The sequence below is a fragment of the Polyodon spathula genome, unplaced genomic scaffold, assembly GCF_017654505.1.
Source record: "Polyodon spathula isolate WHYD16114869_AA unplaced genomic scaffold, ASM1765450v1 scaffolds_1677, whole genome shotgun sequence".
NCBI lineage: Eukaryota > Metazoa > Chordata > Actinopteri > Acipenseriformes > Polyodontidae > Polyodon > Polyodon spathula.
In genome coordinates this window covers 80,683-98,580 of record NW_024473153.1, presented here as the reverse complement: position 1 = coordinate 98,580, position 17,898 = coordinate 80,683, and the positions used below count along the sequence as shown (strand labels likewise).

Below are 17,898 nucleotides of genomic sequence, written 5' to 3'. Positions count from 1 at the left end.
TTCTCACGCCAGACCCCTCATCAGTTCTACTCCCAGACTGATATAATGACTGGTTTAAAATACAGCTGTTTATATGCACTGTAGCTGCCTAATTAAATAATGAGACTTGTGTTGGAATGAATGCTAGTAGGTGTGTCACTGTTGATCAATCACTACGGTACGTGGAGAGGAAACGTTTTGTAAAATGCTTTTCACATTGGAAAGAAGGCAGCTGAAAAATGTAGCGATTACCAGAAAAGCAGTCCACATGGTTTAGCAGTTGTGACTTTGTTCTCATTTTGGACCCCTATGCGTGTACCGAAAGTAAAACCATACAAAATAAATAGTTTCGCCCACTAGTCTTCAGAGCACTGAAAAGGGCACCGGTCTCGTTGCTTGATTTGGTTTCCTTTAAACCAGAAAGAGAGGTTGAACAAATTCTGGTAAAGTTAAATAGACATATATTTAACGGATTGAAAATACATTTACACACATATTTAAAATACAAAACATAGAAACATTTCTGTTCGATTACATATCAGCGAGGGAATTGCTTTTGAGAACTCAATGAGAGAATTGGTGATTGGTCTGAGAGCTGTCTTGTGGGAACAGAGAACCAGCACGTTGCTGCAGGCGGGAGTGTGATCTGGACACACTGTGATCCTCAGAGGAGTTGTCTTGTATTGCCCAGATGATTTATGACTCGGGATCTGCGATTCAGATTTCAAAAGCGTTTGCATGTCAACAAGGGACCATACGGAAGGCGTGGGACACAGCTCAGGTAACGGGGTGCGTTTCTTGTGAACGCTGCAGGGGGTCTGGAACGCTTTCCAGTAATTTTAGCTAACATGATCATTCCACTAATCTTCCCTCTTTTGCTCTCCCGTTCGCTAAGGTGCAGTTTTGAAAGAATCATGTATTCTAGCACACACGCATTTTGATTTAAAACAAGATATCTGGTACAGCTTTAGGGTAAAGAAAGCTCTCGGTTTCCATGCCTTATTCTCAAGAAATAAGAACATAAAAAGAGCATAAGAAAGTTTACAAACGAGAGGAGGCCATTCGGCCCATCTTGCTCGTTTGGTTGTTAGTAGCTTATTGATCCCAGAATCTCATCAAGCAGCTTCTCGAAGGATCCCAGGGTGTCAGCTTCAACAACATTACTGGGGAGTTGGTTCCAGACCCTCACAATTCTCTGTGTAAAAAAAATGCCTCCTATTTTCTGTTCTGAATGCCCCAGCACTCTTTCTAGAGCAGCAATATCCTTTTTGTAGCGAGGGGGCCAAGAACTGAACACAGTATTCTAGACGAGGTCTTACTAATGCATTGGAAAGTTTTATCCGTAACACTTGTACTTCCTGGGTCATTTCGCAATGTCTTCTGGGTCATGCTACTGGCTGAAAGCATGTCAGTCAACAGGGGAAGCAGCCGGTTGGTTACTGACATAGAAGGGGTGGGACTATTTCACCCTCCAAGTGACCAAAGATGTGCAACAGAGATTAAAGTGCAGTACCAGATATAAAACACGAGTCTCAGTGTGCCTCAATCGCAACAGATTGGTTTCTTCATGAGAACGTGTTGGTCACAGTCAGGCTGTGGGTCAGTGGTCCAGTACACACAGGTTTCCTGACACCACCTTATTCTCCAGAACAGAACCGCTCGGTATGGCAATGCTGGACCCGTGATTCGATATAATGATAACCGTGCCCTGGGGAAACAAACAGAAATGAAAAACTTTCAGATGGAGAGAAAATATGAAGACAGAACATTCTCCTTTAAACTGCCTGGCCACTTTATTAGGACCGGTCTATTGGATTTGGCATCGCCCTCGATTAGAGATTAGGCTGGTGATGTGACATGACTTCCCTGCAGCACTGTAAAGCTGTGGGAGCAGCACTCTCGCAAACAGTCTACCAGGACTGGGGAAAGATCAAACAGCATTGGAGAGATAGTGGGGGTGCATGGAGCAGGGGCCACAGTAGCAAGGACAGCCCTGCTGGTCAGGCTGCTCCAAGAGTCATCAGAGTGGATCAGCAATGGGCAAAGGGAAGCCTAGAGAGACAGCTGGAGCTGCAAACAGTGACGGACAGAGAGGAAACTAGAGAGGCTCGTCAAGTGTGAGATATGAAGGACTGGATGGATCCCTCGAGACACCTTCCAGCAGCTTGTGCAGTCGACGCCACGTCAAGGCTGTGATCAGATCCCTCGAGACACCTTCCAGCAGCTTGTGCAGTCAACACCACGTCAAGGCTGTGATCAGATCCCTCGAGACACCTTCCAGCAGCTTGTGCAGTCAACGCCACGTCAAGGCTGTGATCAGATCCCTCGAGACACCTTCCAGCACCTTGTGCAGTCAACACCACGTCAAGGCTGTGATCAGATCCCTCGAGACACCTTCCAGCAGCTTGTGCAGTCAACACCACGTCAAGGCTGTGATCAGATCCCTCGAGACACCTTCCAGCAGCTTGTGCAGTCAACACCACGTCAAGGCTGTGATCAGATCCCTCGAGACACCTTCCAGCAGCTTGTGCAGTCAACGCCACGTCAAGGCTGTGATCAGATCCCTCGAGACACCTTCCAGCACCTTGTGCAGTCAACGCCACGTCAAGGCTGTGATCAGATCCCTCGAGACACCTTCCAGCACCTTGTGCAGTCAACACCACGTCAAGGCTGTGATCAGATCCCTCGAGACACCTTCCAGCACCTTGTGCAGTCAACACCACGTCAAGGCTGTGATCAGATCCCTCGAGACACCTTCCAGCAGCTTGTGCAGTCAACGCCACGTCAAGGCTGTGATCAGATCCCTCGAGACACCTTCCAGCAGCTTGTGCAGTCAACACCACGTCAAGGCTGTGATCAGATCCCTCGAGACACCTTCCAGCAGCTTGTGCAGTCAACGCCACGTCAAGGCTGTGATCAGATCCCTCGAGACACCTTCCAGCAGCTTGTGCAGTCAATGCCACGTCAAGGCTGTGATTTATCATTCTAAGAGGGGGAAGGGAGCGTCTCTGAATTTTTACCTTCAAGACCACATCCTTCCCAAAGGTGACGTCGCCGGAGACGGTCAGGTGATCGAGGTCCAGGAGATCCGGAATGTTCTCGAAACGAGTCCGCAGATCCTGAACCTGCCGCGGAAACAAAGGACACCGTGATCTGGAAGCGCTCCACACTGCAGGGATCTGTAGCGATGCTAAAGAAGCGACTGGGAACGCATCTACAGTGTTAAAACGAGGTGCAGTATTTACAGCACAGGGGAGTAAAGTCTCACAATCTACTAATGATCCTATTCAATTATAGCCAACGAAATCCTTCATAATCATCATCGTTTTACACGTTAGCTGTACAGGTCACGAATGTTAGGTATTGAAAGAAACTCGCGTTACACCACACGTATATTTTCATTTTAAAACATGCTATCTGGTTCTACGCGAGGCTAAAGAAAGTTCTCAGTTTCTATGCCTTATTCTCAGCTTATCTGTTTGCGCTTCCTGGTCATTTCACCTCAACAGTGTCTTCTGGCTTATGTTACTGGCCCGAAAGCGTGTCAGTCAATAGGGAAAAGCAGCTGATTGGTTATTGACAGGAAAGAAGCCAGGGAAGAGGTCGGGACGATTTCCCAAGGTGACCCAGGAAAGACAACACTAACTCAACTGGAATAAGTGCACCAATATTTAATTAATTGCACCATAAATAATACCAGCTTTTAATATTGATCACATCATTCTAAAACACATAATGATTATCACATTAAAAAGTGGAATGGAAAAATGACTTTTAAGTGATGGAGAATGGCAGAAATGGGCCTTCATGCAGTAGGGCTCCCAGAAATAATGTATGGCAGTTTTATTAAAGGTGAAACAACTTCTATAGTAAATAGCTTATATCTTGCCATCACTTGCAGGCAAAACTCACATCTTATAGACCTGTGAGGTGCAGTGAATGAATACGAATGCAGGCTGGTTCCTAACATTGCTTCTCTGAGTGCGATTCAGTGAGAGGATACCTTCGTGAAGGGGGCTCCCAGTTTGACCAGTGGCACCGTCTTGAACTCTCTCCTCTCGCTCATCTCCAGAGCCCCCTCTCGCAGGTCATACAGGTTGGACCTGACCAGCAGGAGGTCGGAGGTCGTCTTGACCGGCAGGAAGCGGCTGCGCGGCACGTTGACCCCCCGCGGCCGCGCAAAACTCCCGATGGCCGAGCCTGCGGCCACCTCTAGCCGGATGACCTCCTGACCGCCGGGCAGAGTCTGTTGCAGGAAATCAACACTTACTGTTAAAACCTTCGATGCTCCATTTTCTTAGCTTTGCCCCTTTCCCTTTTAAGACGTTTACAATCAGGGTTCATTTGAGCTTTTCTGTCTGACAGGCGACAATTACACAGTTTGCAAACGATGAACTGCATGAAAAAAAAACGTATTTTTTCATTATCTTAAACCATGGCGAGGCAAAGGTGGGCATGCAGCTACCAGCACCAGTAAGGCATCAAACTCCGACCCACAAACAGAGGAGAATCTGAAGCATAGCTGGAAGCAAGGGCAGCTCCCATACAGGTCTGGAAACAGAAATGCCGTCCCTCTTCCTTCATTATAAGATCCGGTACATTTATGTCTACAGATGAATGAACCCCTGTTTGTTCTTGCTGTAATTGCTCAAAGACTCCATTAGGGTTGAGTTCAGGAGCTCACCATTGTGTTATACAAGCTCATCATGACCCCCTTTGATTTGTGCTCTACACTTCTGGCTATACTCTAAACCGGCAGTCTGTTTGCCTGTTTGATTGCTGCTTGGTTGTCTGGTCTTTCTCTTGGTGTGCATATTCTAGTCTCATACCCCCTTTTGGTATTTCAATTCTACGTTACTGGAAGTGCAGATGCAGTAACACATTATTCTTCCAATGCAAGGAATAATGATAAGGCATGAGAAGCTATGGAGTATCTCATTCACCACTTTGACTTGTTTATCAAACTCTTTCTAATTCAACTGGTATTCATTTCAAATGCCACAGCAGAATCCCACTGATAGAACACACATATACAATCTCAAGAGGTGCTCTGAAAGTCCTGTATAGACAGCTACTAGCTACACAGGTTCTTTACACTATCAGTGTGTTACAAAACCTGTTCTGAATACTATGCTGGCTTTTAAAGTGGTCAGGAAACTGATTTTACTTGGCTTACTTCTTTTCAGCGTTTAGTTTTCAAGAGCTCACAAAATACTGCATTAAATCACTTCTCTTTTAGAATAAAGTATGTATTTTTGACTCAAGTTCTTCATTGAAACGTCATGGGACCTGTTAGCTGTGCACCGGGCTGCAGGGGCTTTGCTACTAAATTTTCAATTCATTCTTTGCTTCTGATCAAACGCACCCGGGATATCCAAGAGAAACCCCAGCAATGAAACGGGTGTCAATCATACCCGACGCTTTCCTGTTATTGGCTTTGGATCCCAGTGTCTCCGCCCCACTCAATCGCGGCTCAGCTCAGCTGCTCACAAACGACTCAGAACCTGAAAGTGCTCAACCTTGTCAAACACTCTGAAAGACGAGTGATGTGTTATCTTCTGAGCCCGTGAGAAGTAAACGCTGAAAAGGAGCAGGTCTGGGCAGCGGCCCCTTTACCTGGCTGCTTGCTATGATCTCCATGTGTACAGCGTGCTCTCTGACGAGTCTCCTCACACACTCCAGAGACACCCACAGGTTATTAGTGTTGAAGATCTTGAACTCAGACACAGACATGAACTCGTCTGTATGTTCCTTGGGCACCTGAGCAATCTCCAGCAGCTGCAGTTTCCCATCCAGCTCTATTAGAGTGCCCCCCTGTGGACAACAAGATCAATACACTGATGATGTCACCAGCCTTGACCGCGTTGGAACATTTACTGCCCCTTTTATCCAATCAGACCCCTTACTTACTAAATTCTATCCCTGACTAGATCATCACCTCCTCTGACCTGAGACATGGATTTTACCGTTCAGTCTCACAAGTACCTCAAAATGTTGGCTATTTTTTTAGGAACATGGCAATCAAAATGATGGTAGCTTTGAAACACAATGATTAGGGGCGGGACTTCAACTGGCCACTCCTCCCACCCACTCAGACCCCTCCCTTCATTATTAGATCACTGACATGGTCTCCTCTAAGAATACATGCCATAGGGTCAAACATCTGTCCCACAGGGAAGGTGGTAACCCAAATATTATCACATGACTCCCAATGCAGAATGACTGTGTGGGACAATTTCATTTCATCCCAAAAGGAAATAAAAATGTACATTATAAATATCACATGGGAGATACTGAAATTGGAGAAGGAATCTATGAAAAAGACTTAGGAGTTTTTGTTGACTCAGAAATGTCTTCATCTAGACAATGTGGGAAAGCTATAAAAAAGGCTAACAAGATGCTCGGATACATTGTGAAAAGTGCTGAATTTAAACCAAGGGAAGTAATGTTAAAACTGTACAATGAACTAGTAAGACCTCATCTTGAATATTGTGTTCAGTTCTGGTCACCTCGCTATAAAAAAGATATTGCTGCTCTAGAAAGAGTGCAAAGAAGAGCGACCAGAATTATTCCAGACTTAAAAGGCATGTCATATGCAGACAGGCTAAAAGAATTGAATCTGTTCAGTCTTGAACAAAGAAGACTACGTGGCGACCTAATTCAAGCATTCAAAATTCTAAAAGGTATTGACAGTGTCGACCCAAGGGACTTTTTTGACCTGAAAAAAGAAACAAGGACCAGGGGTCACAAAAATAGGAGGCACTTTTTTACACAGAGAATTGTGAGGGTCTGGAATCAACTCCCCAGTAATGTTGTTGAAGCTGACACCCTGGGATCCTTCAAGAAGCTGCTTGATGAGATTCTGGGATCAATAAGCTACTAACAACCAAACGAGCAAGATGGGCCGAATGGCCTCCTCTCGTTTGTAAACTTTCTTTTGTTCTTATGTTCCTACAATAGTGCCTGCCAGGATTGACGCCACGTTGAGTTGTGTTCCAATCTTGGCAGCCGCCACTCCAGAAACGCGTTGAAAACGAAGAACTATTGTCTCACCCCAAAGTGAAGTTCAGCGTGTGTGTAGGAATTGTTATATTTCGTTTTATTTTTAACTCTATGCTGCCTACGGGGAATGATCATATTTGGTCATAAACGTGAGGCATCAAGTAGATCTTTCCAGTGAAATAATTTATTTTGTTGTGGAACGATTTTTTTTTTTTTTTTTTCACACCTCCCAAAAAATTATTGAAATATGAAAAATAGTAAAAAATATATTTTTTAAAAATTGCCAATTTCAACCTTTTTCCAAGTTTTACAGAAGAGTATATTGCAGCTTCACAATTTGTCAAGGATTTCAAATCTAAGGCAGAATTGAAACATCTTGCACAGTTGTAAGAAGTTTGTCTTTTTAATTTGAATCCTTGTTTATTAAAAAAAATATATATATCTCTTCTCGCGATATATATATATATATATATATATATATATATATATATATATATGTCCAGATCACGCTCCCCCCTGCAACAGCGCTGCTTTTCTGTTCCTACAACAGGCCACTTGTTTCAGTCAAGTTTGCTGCGTGGATGGACTTTGAGAAGAAAAATCTCTCTCTCTTGGTGAATGTTTCTGAGTAAAAGTTGAAAATAAAAGTAGTTGCCTAGTTTATTTACCTGTGATGTGTGAATAAAAATCTCAAATCAGGAATATGCTGAAAAATGTGATATGTGTAATGGGAAAGGAATTGCGTTTGATGTTTACCCTGCAGAGGGTTCTGGGACACTGAGTTTAGAGAAGAGTGTAGTTATATTAACATAAGATTAGGTTAAGAAGTGATTTAACCAGGAGAGACTCTTTTTAATGGACCACCCAATCCAAGAGGGTACCTCCTTACCCTGACATCAGCCCTCGTCCTGTCAGTCACCTCCATGAGGAAGTCGCAGCGCCCCCCGCTGGCGGAGGACTCTTCCTGCAGCAGCTGGTTGAGGATGTGCAAATCCACGCTGGCTCCCAGGTTGTCCATGTTGGAGATGAAGAGGATCTCTTTCCCCTGCTCTGTGAAGAGCTCCGCCAGGCCCGAGCGACACAGGCTGGCGTACACGTCCCCGTGGCCAGAGAGAGCCCACCCTGCAGGGGGGAGCAGGGGCAGCATGGTGTCCTTCCGCACTAGAGGGTACCTGGAGGGGGAGAGACACCAGCCCGAGAAATGCATGATCCACAAAAACGGCCATATCTTCTGTCTCTATTATCTGAAGTGCTGTTAAGTTTGTGGGCTGTATGCCACTGTAGAGGAACAATTTGCATCTTGTACATAACAAGGCTGTCATTTCAGTCTATCAATATTAAGGGGGTAATTTCTTTCAAGAAGTTTGTTGGCTCCCTCTTGCAACAGCGTTGTAGCAGTGTGTGTGTGTAGATACTGCTGGAGCCGTTTAAGATTTGGTGTTTTAATTTTAATTTCCTTGTTGATTAAGGAGTTTAAAAATAAATGATCTCTTCTCGGGATCACAGCATAGCCAGATCACGCTCCCCCTGCAACAGCGCCGGTCTTCTGGTCCCACCCCAGTCGTTCCAGTCAGCACTGCTGTGCGATCTGGGTGCTCTGCGATTGTGTGGAAGAGGAATCTCAGGTGACGGGATTATTCTCTGAATGTTTAAAGGTGGTTGGAGCGCAGCACTAAGAGGTCTCACCTGCTCTGCAGGAAGGTGTGGATCTTGACGGAGCAGTGGCTGTATCTCTGCAGGCTTCTCTGCGTGTCCTCCTCAGTGAGGGACGAGTTCATCAGGACGAGGGGCACGTCACAGTTGTGAGTCTTATTGAGGTGCTGCAACAGGAGACAGGTCATAGAGCCAGATGGGAATTAAACCCTTGGTGTTGAACAAATATCCCTTTCATTGTGACACCTTAGTTTTCATGCTGTGGTTTTTATTTTCTTGACCTGGAAGTACAAACTATACAAACCGCAGTGCAATCTGGGATGTTTTGTCACCTAGTTTTTTCGACTCGAGATTTACCTGCTCGCCTCAATTCAACTAATTCAAATAACGAATGAGAATGAGGCTGAATAACCTGGGTGATCCCTGACTGGCTGTGCATGACAGGAACAGTGTGCCCCGGACTGGATGGTTTGGCAGTTCATTCCAAGGTCAGTTGGAAGTCGGCCATCCAGAAAGGGGGCGGAGTCACAATACCAGAAGTCTCCGCCTTAATGCGGTAGGCGATGTGTCAGTCATGGATTGGAGGAGACCTGATTGGACTCGCCACAGAAGGGGGCGTGACTGAGGGTATATCAGGGGATGTGGCAAAGCTACCTGTTCCTTTGTTATGGATTCAAAAGGACCAGTGAAGGAGTACTGTGCTCTAAAGACAAGTTTGTGTGTGTTGTTTTGTTTCTCTATTAAACTGTCACGTTTGTCATTTATAGAAGGCTGGCGCTGTAGCTAAACAACGAGCAATTAAACCCAGACTCCACTTCACCATTGTGCACGTATAAACCTGTGAATCACCACTTTCACTAACAGCATCTGTAGAGCCAGGTAAACAAGAAACCCAGCCCAATAAAGAGCTGTTTAAGTGTGTTGTTTCAAATCGTCCCTGAGCACTGTATCACCTCTACACCTGCGCACTGCAAACACAGCGCATCTCTGTGAACGATCATGGGATCAACAGCAAGGAGACAAAAGCAAGGCATCAGAGATTCTCTCAAATAAAGCAAACAATTTCCTGGAATATTTGTTCAATGATTCTCATTACATGTACATCACATGTTTAAATGACAATAGCTGATTTTTTTTTTCTTCTAAACTAGCTTCATGTACATTTAGCATGTTTTGATTAAAGCGTTTTGTGATCCACTATGAATGGCGCTATATAAAAAAAATATTGATTGATTGATTGATTGATTAGACGACCGTAGAAAGCAAACAGTGAGTTGTTATGATCTGCAATAAATACACCGATGTTTAATTTTAAATTAAGATTATGTTATTACATACTGTTTTTTTAACAGCTTTCGGGTAGCTACAGCGTCAATGAAAAAAGAAGAAAAAAGCCCCAATTTTTCACTCTGGAATCTGGTAACGCTGCACTCAGGACCACCAGATATGAAGAGGTTATCATTTGATTATTATCGCCCTCCGTGTTTCTCTGTAGTTTTCAGACTCACCTCAATTTGCTGGATCGTCAGGTCCAGGAAGGTGTTGTCATCACGCACTTCCATCAGCCCTTTGGGGCCCTGCACGCCCATGCTGGTCCCCAGCCCTCCATTGAGCTTCACCACCACCAGCTTGTTCAGCAGGGAGGAGATGTCTTCAGGCAAGGCCCTGGCTTGGACAGTCTCGTAGGCCTGTATCTGTTTTGAGGAGCGACAGAAGATGTCTCTCGTTTATTACCTTAAATTATGTATTTTAAGTTCAGGGAGCCTGAAGAGGAATGATAGTTCAGCCAAAAGTTTCCTTGGAAGAATAAAAAGCAGGAAAAATGACCTTCAAATGAGCTAGCACAACCGCATAGGATTTGATGCACACGGTCTATAGACAAGTTCATTTCTGCAAATGTACCCAATGACAAATATTTCATTTTTGGCCGTCACTTGTAAGCAAACATCTCATCTTAAAGCCCTCTACCTTGAAGGACTATAACAATTTCTACAATCTAAAACTAACAAGAAGCTACACAGAACATTACACAAACGGCTAGACCTGGAACTACTGAATATGCTTTCTTTCTAGGGTTGTACTGATTTGAAAGGCAGCTGATTCAAATTCAACTCCTTGATGTTTAATCTCCAGCATTGCACAAGCCCCAATATATCACTACTATATAAATGTTTCAGGACTAGCTGACCAAAGTTCACCGTCTATAAACACCCTGTTCAGTGACTCTGAACTCTATAGCGCCAGCCATAAACTACATCATCAGTTTTGTAAACAGTCCTGAGATCTTCAGTCAAAAAACACGCTTGTTCCATTTTTTCTTTTTTTAATTCAGTAACCCCATTTTCTGCCTACTGCCTCTATACACCAAGGCGTGCCACAGCGGATGTGAGCTACCGCCCCCTGGAGGACAAGCCCTGCGCTCACCTGGCCAGTAGGGGCTGCTGCAGAGCGGTGAGGAGAAACAGTCCCTGTTGGTTTTGCCTCCCTAACCCAGCGCCAGATTCAATGCTCCCTGCGGGATCCCTTGACTGTATGACTCACCCTTCACCACACGTGGGCCTGCCTTTACTAGGGGAGACCCTCGGGGACTCCCGGTTACTGGTTTTGTGTTCCCACAATACACCACTAATTCCCCGAACTCTTGCAGGAGGGAGATTTTGGACACACTGCAGTGCTTCTAAGAGAAATGTATGAACATGGGAATATATCCCCCCTATGATGCCACCTTAAAAATATCCAAAATATCAGTGTGACAGGGACAACACAGGACACAGCGAGGGTGCGGCCAGTCTGAGACCCTGTACCTCACCTATCAGGGCCTCTCTCAGCCTGGCCTCGGTCGTGCAGTATTGGGGGGGGGGGGGTACTCACTGCCTCCAGTGGGGGTTTGCAGATCCTGTCCCACTGCACGGACAGAGTCTCTCTCTGGACAAAGTGCTTGTGGAGCTGCTTGAAGTTCTGCCAGTCTCTCCTCAGAGCCTGCGCTCCAGAAAGATACCAGAGGTTATTCCAGTAGAGAAGTGCACCACAGTCTAGCAACATGACAACAGCATTGGAAAACCCAGCCCGGTATGATAAACTACAGTCAATATACTGATAACTAGGCTTGCTCTTTGCGTTTTTCCTTTAAATCTTGAATTAAATCACTCACCTTTTAGAGTACTATTTATTTTTGAGTCAACTCAAGTTTATTGAAACATCATGGTGCCTGTTAGCTGTGTACCGGGCTTTGCTACTCAATGCTATCATTTTCAATTCGTTCTTTCCTTCTGACCAGCAGCTGACCAAATAAAGCTGGGATAGTCAAGCTAACAAAATAAACTGTATGTGTTTGTATTTTTAGATCCCTATGTTGAATAGGAATGAACTCCTTGATTATAAGAAAAGGGAAGAGAGGGTTAAGAGAGTACCATTAATAACCAGATACTCTACATTATATTACCCCACATTTCAAAAACAGTTTGGAAGCATGCTTCATAAAAAAAAAAAAAAACTCCGAAAGCACCGATCGTAGCTTTTAGAAGGGATGTGGTTTTAACTGATGTCTTAAATTGACGGAGATTACCTGTAAGAACACTTTCCCATCACTAAGATATGATTGTCTGTTTGCTCTCTGAAAGCTACTAATTCCCAGTTAGCACTAATTTAGTTAATGCTTACCCAGATTCTACATGCATGTCCACAACGACGCAGAACCTATGTTATAAAGTTGACACACTGATCTTAAGGCTGACAGGGATCCTTAAAGGTTGAAATATAAAATTAAGCTTGTTTTCATGGCACAACTGTATGCGAAGGAATGACGTTCTACAATGAGAAGTGAGCAGAGGAGAACGTTCCTTTGGTATTTGTTTTGTGATGAGACGTTTGGTTTTAACAGACGGTTCTGAAGCTGCTCCACCACTGCCCAATACAATGTTCACTGTGCTCCAAAAACGCATCTGTAACCAGTTTCCTTGAGGTGTAATTCCCAAATATCAGACTGCACCCCAATTCCAATCTCCTGTAACCAGGGCTCCTGTGAACGCTCACCCACTTCAAGTGGAAGCGATTTTCTATGCATTGCAGAGCTATAAGATTTTATTTAGAGATACATAGTTTATTAGAAAGAAGACTTTGCTGCTCTTTCTGTACATTCTCTGAAGGTTGAACTATATGCTTAATCATAGGATACAGTGAGATATGTGGACAAGGTTTACATTTGTTAATAGTTTTGGGTTTAGTTAACTGGAAGTCAATGAAAAATACTCGTCAGCTTTTCACTTGATATGCTTGGTTTGTATAAAGGATTTCAATGCTGTCATATAGGCTGTTTACGTTTGATATATACACTTCTATCTGTAGATAAAGCAGGCAAGGTGTGGAAAAACGTGTTTTTTTGCTTCGCAATAAACTTCACAACAAAGCTTGCAGGTGGCATTCAAAAGCAGCTGATCAGCTTGAGTGGCTGTGTTATATCTCTCTGCAGAGTCATTTACTGGAAATGTTCACGAGCTGGAAGAGCGACATTGTGACTCGCCTTCATATCCAACACGTTCACTGCTTTGCCACAATCTATTCCTAGGGATCAAGTCATTTTTCTTCATTAATGCAAACAAACAAAGAAGCAAGACCGCTCTTCCTTAGATGTCCTCCCATACTGTACAGTACTGAGCACTGATATTACTTCTTCAAGTGTGTGCAGTCCTACAGCCACACGATGAAGAAGCTGCCTTTAAAGACTGCCACCCCCTCCCCCCGGAATCCAGCCTGTGTGTGTGTGTGTGTGTGTGTGTGTGTGTGTGTGTGTGTGTGTGTGTGTGTGTGTGTGTGTGTGTGTGTGTGTGTGTGTGTGTGTGTGTGTGTGTGTGTGTGTGTGTGTGTGTGTGTGTGTGTGTGTGTGTGTGTGTGTGTGTGTGTGTGTCAGTATGTGTGTGTGAGTGTATGTGTATGTGTGTGTGTGTGTGTGTCAGTGTGTTTGTGTGTCAGTGTGTGTGTGTCAGTTAGTGTGTGTGAGTGTGTGTGAGTGTATGTGTCAATGTGTGGGTGTGTGTCAGTGTGTGTGTGTACATATATATCTCCAGTATACAGTATATACGCACTTGGCTTATTTCCTGTCATTAACCAACCAGCAGCTGCTTCCCCTATTGACTGACGTGCTTTCAGCCAGTAACATGATCCAGAGCAACTTCAATCAAGTGGGCAGGTCCTAATATGTATGCTGTTATTTAATTCTGTTATTTAGATGATCTGATCATGGCAGTTGTGTGTGTGACCTGCTATAGAAATGCATTGTGGTTTGTTGGTTTTTTTTCTCTGCTATGTACTGTACAGAGCTTTGCAATACTTTTGTATAAAAAGCGCTGTATAAATGCAATAAATATAAATCTATATACAGCGTGCAGCCAGTGCATGTGGTTTGCATCCAGTGTTACCTGAGCGTGTTCGAGGGGCTCTGATTCCAGCAGCTGCTCCAGTTCAGTCTCCAGTGAGCCGGGCAGCTCCGGGCAGGCTTGGACCTGTCTCTGAGAGACGGGCTCAAGTGCCGGGGTGATCATATCCAACACTGCGAACACACAAAACACAGGGGCTTCAAAACAGCAGCCTGAGTGACAAACTGGGCTTCAATCAAATAAACAAGGGTACTTTTGAGGGGTATCCAAACTAGGAATCTCTCTGGTCCCCTTCACGTTGTGAAGTCCAACAGGCGCTTTTGCAAATGCATTAGTTTTTCCGTCATTATTATAGTTTTCATCTTCAGAACCAATAATGTTTTTAAAACCATAACTCCCATCTTCAGTGCATTCAGAAGGTGGAAACACACTACCAATTTCTCCAGCTTTCAGCTTTGATACCAAACTAGAAACACATGCAAGTAATCAATGGACTGATACAAGTGAACTGATGCTTGTTAGCTAACAATAACTCAGTTAGCAAAAAGGTCATGCGCGGCACAAACAACGAAAGTGCTGAAGGCACTCGAAACCGAGAATTTGTTTGTTGATTTATGCACACCCTTCATGCAATTATTCTTAACATTCAGTCAAGCCCCTCACAAGATCAACCTAATCTCTAATCCAACCTAATCTCTAATCCAACCTAATCTCTAATCCAACCTAATCTCTGATCCAACCTAATCTCTAATCCAACCTAATCTCTGATCCAACCTAATCTCTGATCCAACCTAACCTCTGATCCAATCTAACCTCTGATCCAATCTAATATCTGATCCAGCCTAACCTCTAATCCAATCTAATATCTGATCCAACTTAATCTCTAATATCAAATCCAAATAGACAGCTCCAGCCTACATGCTTGTTAGTTTTACCATTGAAAAGAGATGCAGTCAACAAGATTGAACCTGTCTGTATATCTGCCTGGCTCTGTGATAAATGTGATACAGCTGTGTGTGAAAGGGAGTGTTCCACACACAGCTTCAGGATGTCAGTTTGATGAGTCACATTTTATCTGGGTTGCTTGGTTACTGAGATTAAACCTCATAAGGAAACATCATGATGCCAAAACACACAAACAGGTCCTCACTTTAAGAGTTCAGCAAATATTGTATTATCCCCAATCAGCTCTACTGTGTGTTTCGAAGTGTGGCTGGATTGGAACCACAATTACACTTCAACCCGTTTGAAACCACACCCCCTCAGTGACTTCACAATCACGTGACGTGCGGTCCATCTGAAACCACACCCCCTCAGTGACTTCACAATCACGTGACGTGCTGTCCATCTGAAACCACACCCCCTCAGTGACTTCAGTGACTTCACAATCACGTGACATGCTGTCCATCTGAAACCACACCCCCTCAGTGACTTCACAATCACGTGACGTGCTGTCCATCTGAAACCACACCCCCCCAGTGACTTCACAATCACGTGACGTGCTGTCCATCTGAAACCACACCCCCCCAGTGACTTCACAATCACGTGACATGTCCATCTGAAACCACACCCCCCCAGTGACTTCACAATCACGTGACGTGCCCATCTGAAACCACACCCCCTCAGTGACTTCACAATCACGTGACGTGCGGTCCATCTGAAACCACACCCCCCCAGTGACTTCACAATCACGTGACGTGCTGTCCATCTGAAACCACACCCCCTCAGTGACTTCACAATCACGTGACGTGCTGTCCATCTGAAACCACACCCCCTCAGTGACTTCACAATCACGTGACGTGCTGTCCATCTGAAACCACACCCCCTCAGTGACTTCACAATCACGTGACGTGCTGTCCATCTGAAACCACACCCCCTCAGTGACTTCACAATCACGTGACGTGCCATCTGAAACCACACCCCCTCAGTGACTTCACAATCACGTGTCCATCTGAAACCACACCCCCCTCAGTGACTTCACAATCACGTGACGTGCTGTCCATCTGAAACCACACCCCCTCAGTGACTTCACAATCACGTGACATGCTGTCCATCTGAAACCACACCCCCCTCAGTGACTTCACAATCACGTGACGTGCTGTCCATCTGAAACCACACCCCCTCAGTGACTTCACAATCACGTGACGTGCTGTCCATCTGAAACCACACCCCCTCAGTGACTAATCTTCAAAGTAATTGTTGCTGACAATGTTACCTGTCATTAACTTCCAGTCACTATATAGGTCAACCAAACACCTCACGAAGTAAAACTGTAAAATAAATAGCCAAATTACACAATGAAGGCCGCAGACTTGACCAGAACTTCGGCTTATTGCCACTGTAGTTCGAAACATCATCAAGGAGGTAAATGCTAGATTTTGTTGTGGCAGGCAGGGCCAGTGTACTTGCCTGAACAGTGGTGCCCCTGTCATTAAGGTATAAGCCATCGTTCTTTCAAACTTGCTTTTCCCACAAAAGATGCCATCTACAAACCCCAAACCCTCCCTTCTGCATTCATTCTCTAACCCTATATTTAAACCAGTTCCCTCGCCTCTCCAGCGAGTTCAGCGAACCTCTCTTTCTGACCTCCTCCCAAGTGGGTTATTTGTCCAATCACTGCTGGTTCTGTACCAGCCCCGTTTGTGACCCGATCCAGATCTTCAAGATAACATTACTGTGCAGAAGAGTGCTTCTCTCCTTTCTGGAATGGGTGATGGGATAGCGGGTTCATTTGACTGTAATACAGTACGAATTCCCTACAGAAAAGGCATTAAAGGTACACTAAAATATATATAAAAATAAACCATGATAAGCTGTCGGAAATCATGAGGAAAAAATGCATTGCCAAAGCTAATTGACAGTACAGACCACACACTGCAGTGGAAAGCTCTTATAATTCAGAGCAGTATTAGATAATACCTGAGATTTTTCTCTCCAAACTGCCTTGTCCTCCTTCAGCCCTGGGAATTGCTCCTTCTCTCTTTATTCCTTTTCCGATAAGAATCAAGCTCAGCTGGTGACAAAGTCTGCAGACAACATACCTGGGGTGGGAGGGGCCAGTCTGAAAGAGGCTTGTTCTTAAACACGCTTTCCACTGACATCACACACAGTCTGCTGCTGCATTTTTAATACCTGACTAGACAATCAGAAATTAAGTGACAATAGCAAAATGTACAGGTTTGACTGGTTAACTGTACCGGTTGTACAGGTATTTATAACTTAGGGTTTGTAATGACGTTGCATGTATAGAACCTGTTGTTTCATATTAGGGCCCAGGAGTATTGACACACCCTTGCTTTTCAATAGTAATTATATTGCTTAGGGGTATTGTGTTACGAACCCTGTTGGATACAAAGAGGTGGTTGGCACCTGGAATAACATTGGTAGAGTGTTTGTTGCCACTACCTTAAAGACCCAGTGTAAAGCCAGAAAGTGGTACACCGTCAGAAAGTGGTACATCGTCAGAAAGTGGTACACTGTCGGAAAGTGGTACGCGTACCAAAACTTGGCCTGTGTAATGCCAGGTATGCCGTCAATGTTGCATAAATCACTACAAACAAGACAAACTTTGTATGTTTACAATTTTAGATAACCTAATATGTTGCTCATCAGATAAAGTCACATACACTTGGTGACTTGTGAATATATATTAAAATATATATTGTAATATATACTTTTTAATATATATATATATATATATATATATATATATATATATATATATATATATATATATATATATATATATAAAAGAACACAACTGTTGTCTCTAGTATTTTGAAAGAGGCAGATAAATAGACATTAACTGTTACTAGAAGTACCAATTAACCAATAATCAAAGCCAACAATAGTTACTAATAAATAGAACACAACACTAGTGAACTAGTGGCAC

The 17,898-nt window shown here is 44.1% G+C and overlaps 1 protein-coding gene across 2 annotated transcripts; it reads right to left on the bottom strand.

Moving 5' to 3' along the window:
* Positions 1–1,332: 1,332 nt before the first annotated feature.
* LOC121310024 (UTP--glucose-1-phosphate uridylyltransferase-like) lies at positions 1,333–17,078 on the bottom strand. 2 transcript variants are annotated; one of them, XM_041243224.1, is made up of 10 exons: positions 16,926–17,078; positions 14,049–14,179; positions 11,506–11,613; positions 10,143–10,328; positions 8,668–8,801; positions 7,871–8,153; positions 5,596–5,793; positions 3,983–4,225; positions 3,000–3,104; positions 1,333–1,687 (listed from the first exon to the last, which is right to left on the bottom strand). In XM_041243224.1, the coding sequence occupies exons 2-10, from the start codon at positions 14,169–14,171 to the stop codon at positions 1,580–1,582; spliced, it is 1,488 nt and encodes a 495-aa protein (XP_041099158.1). In that variant the 5' UTR covers positions 14,172–14,179; positions 16,926–17,078; the 3' UTR covers positions 1,333–1,579. The 2 variants fall into 2 exon arrangements, with proteins under 2 accessions (XP_041099158.1, XP_041099157.1); XM_041243223.1 differs by lacking the exon at positions 16,926–17,078 and adding an exon at positions 14,942–14,999.
* Positions 17,079–17,898: the final 820 nt, after the last annotated feature.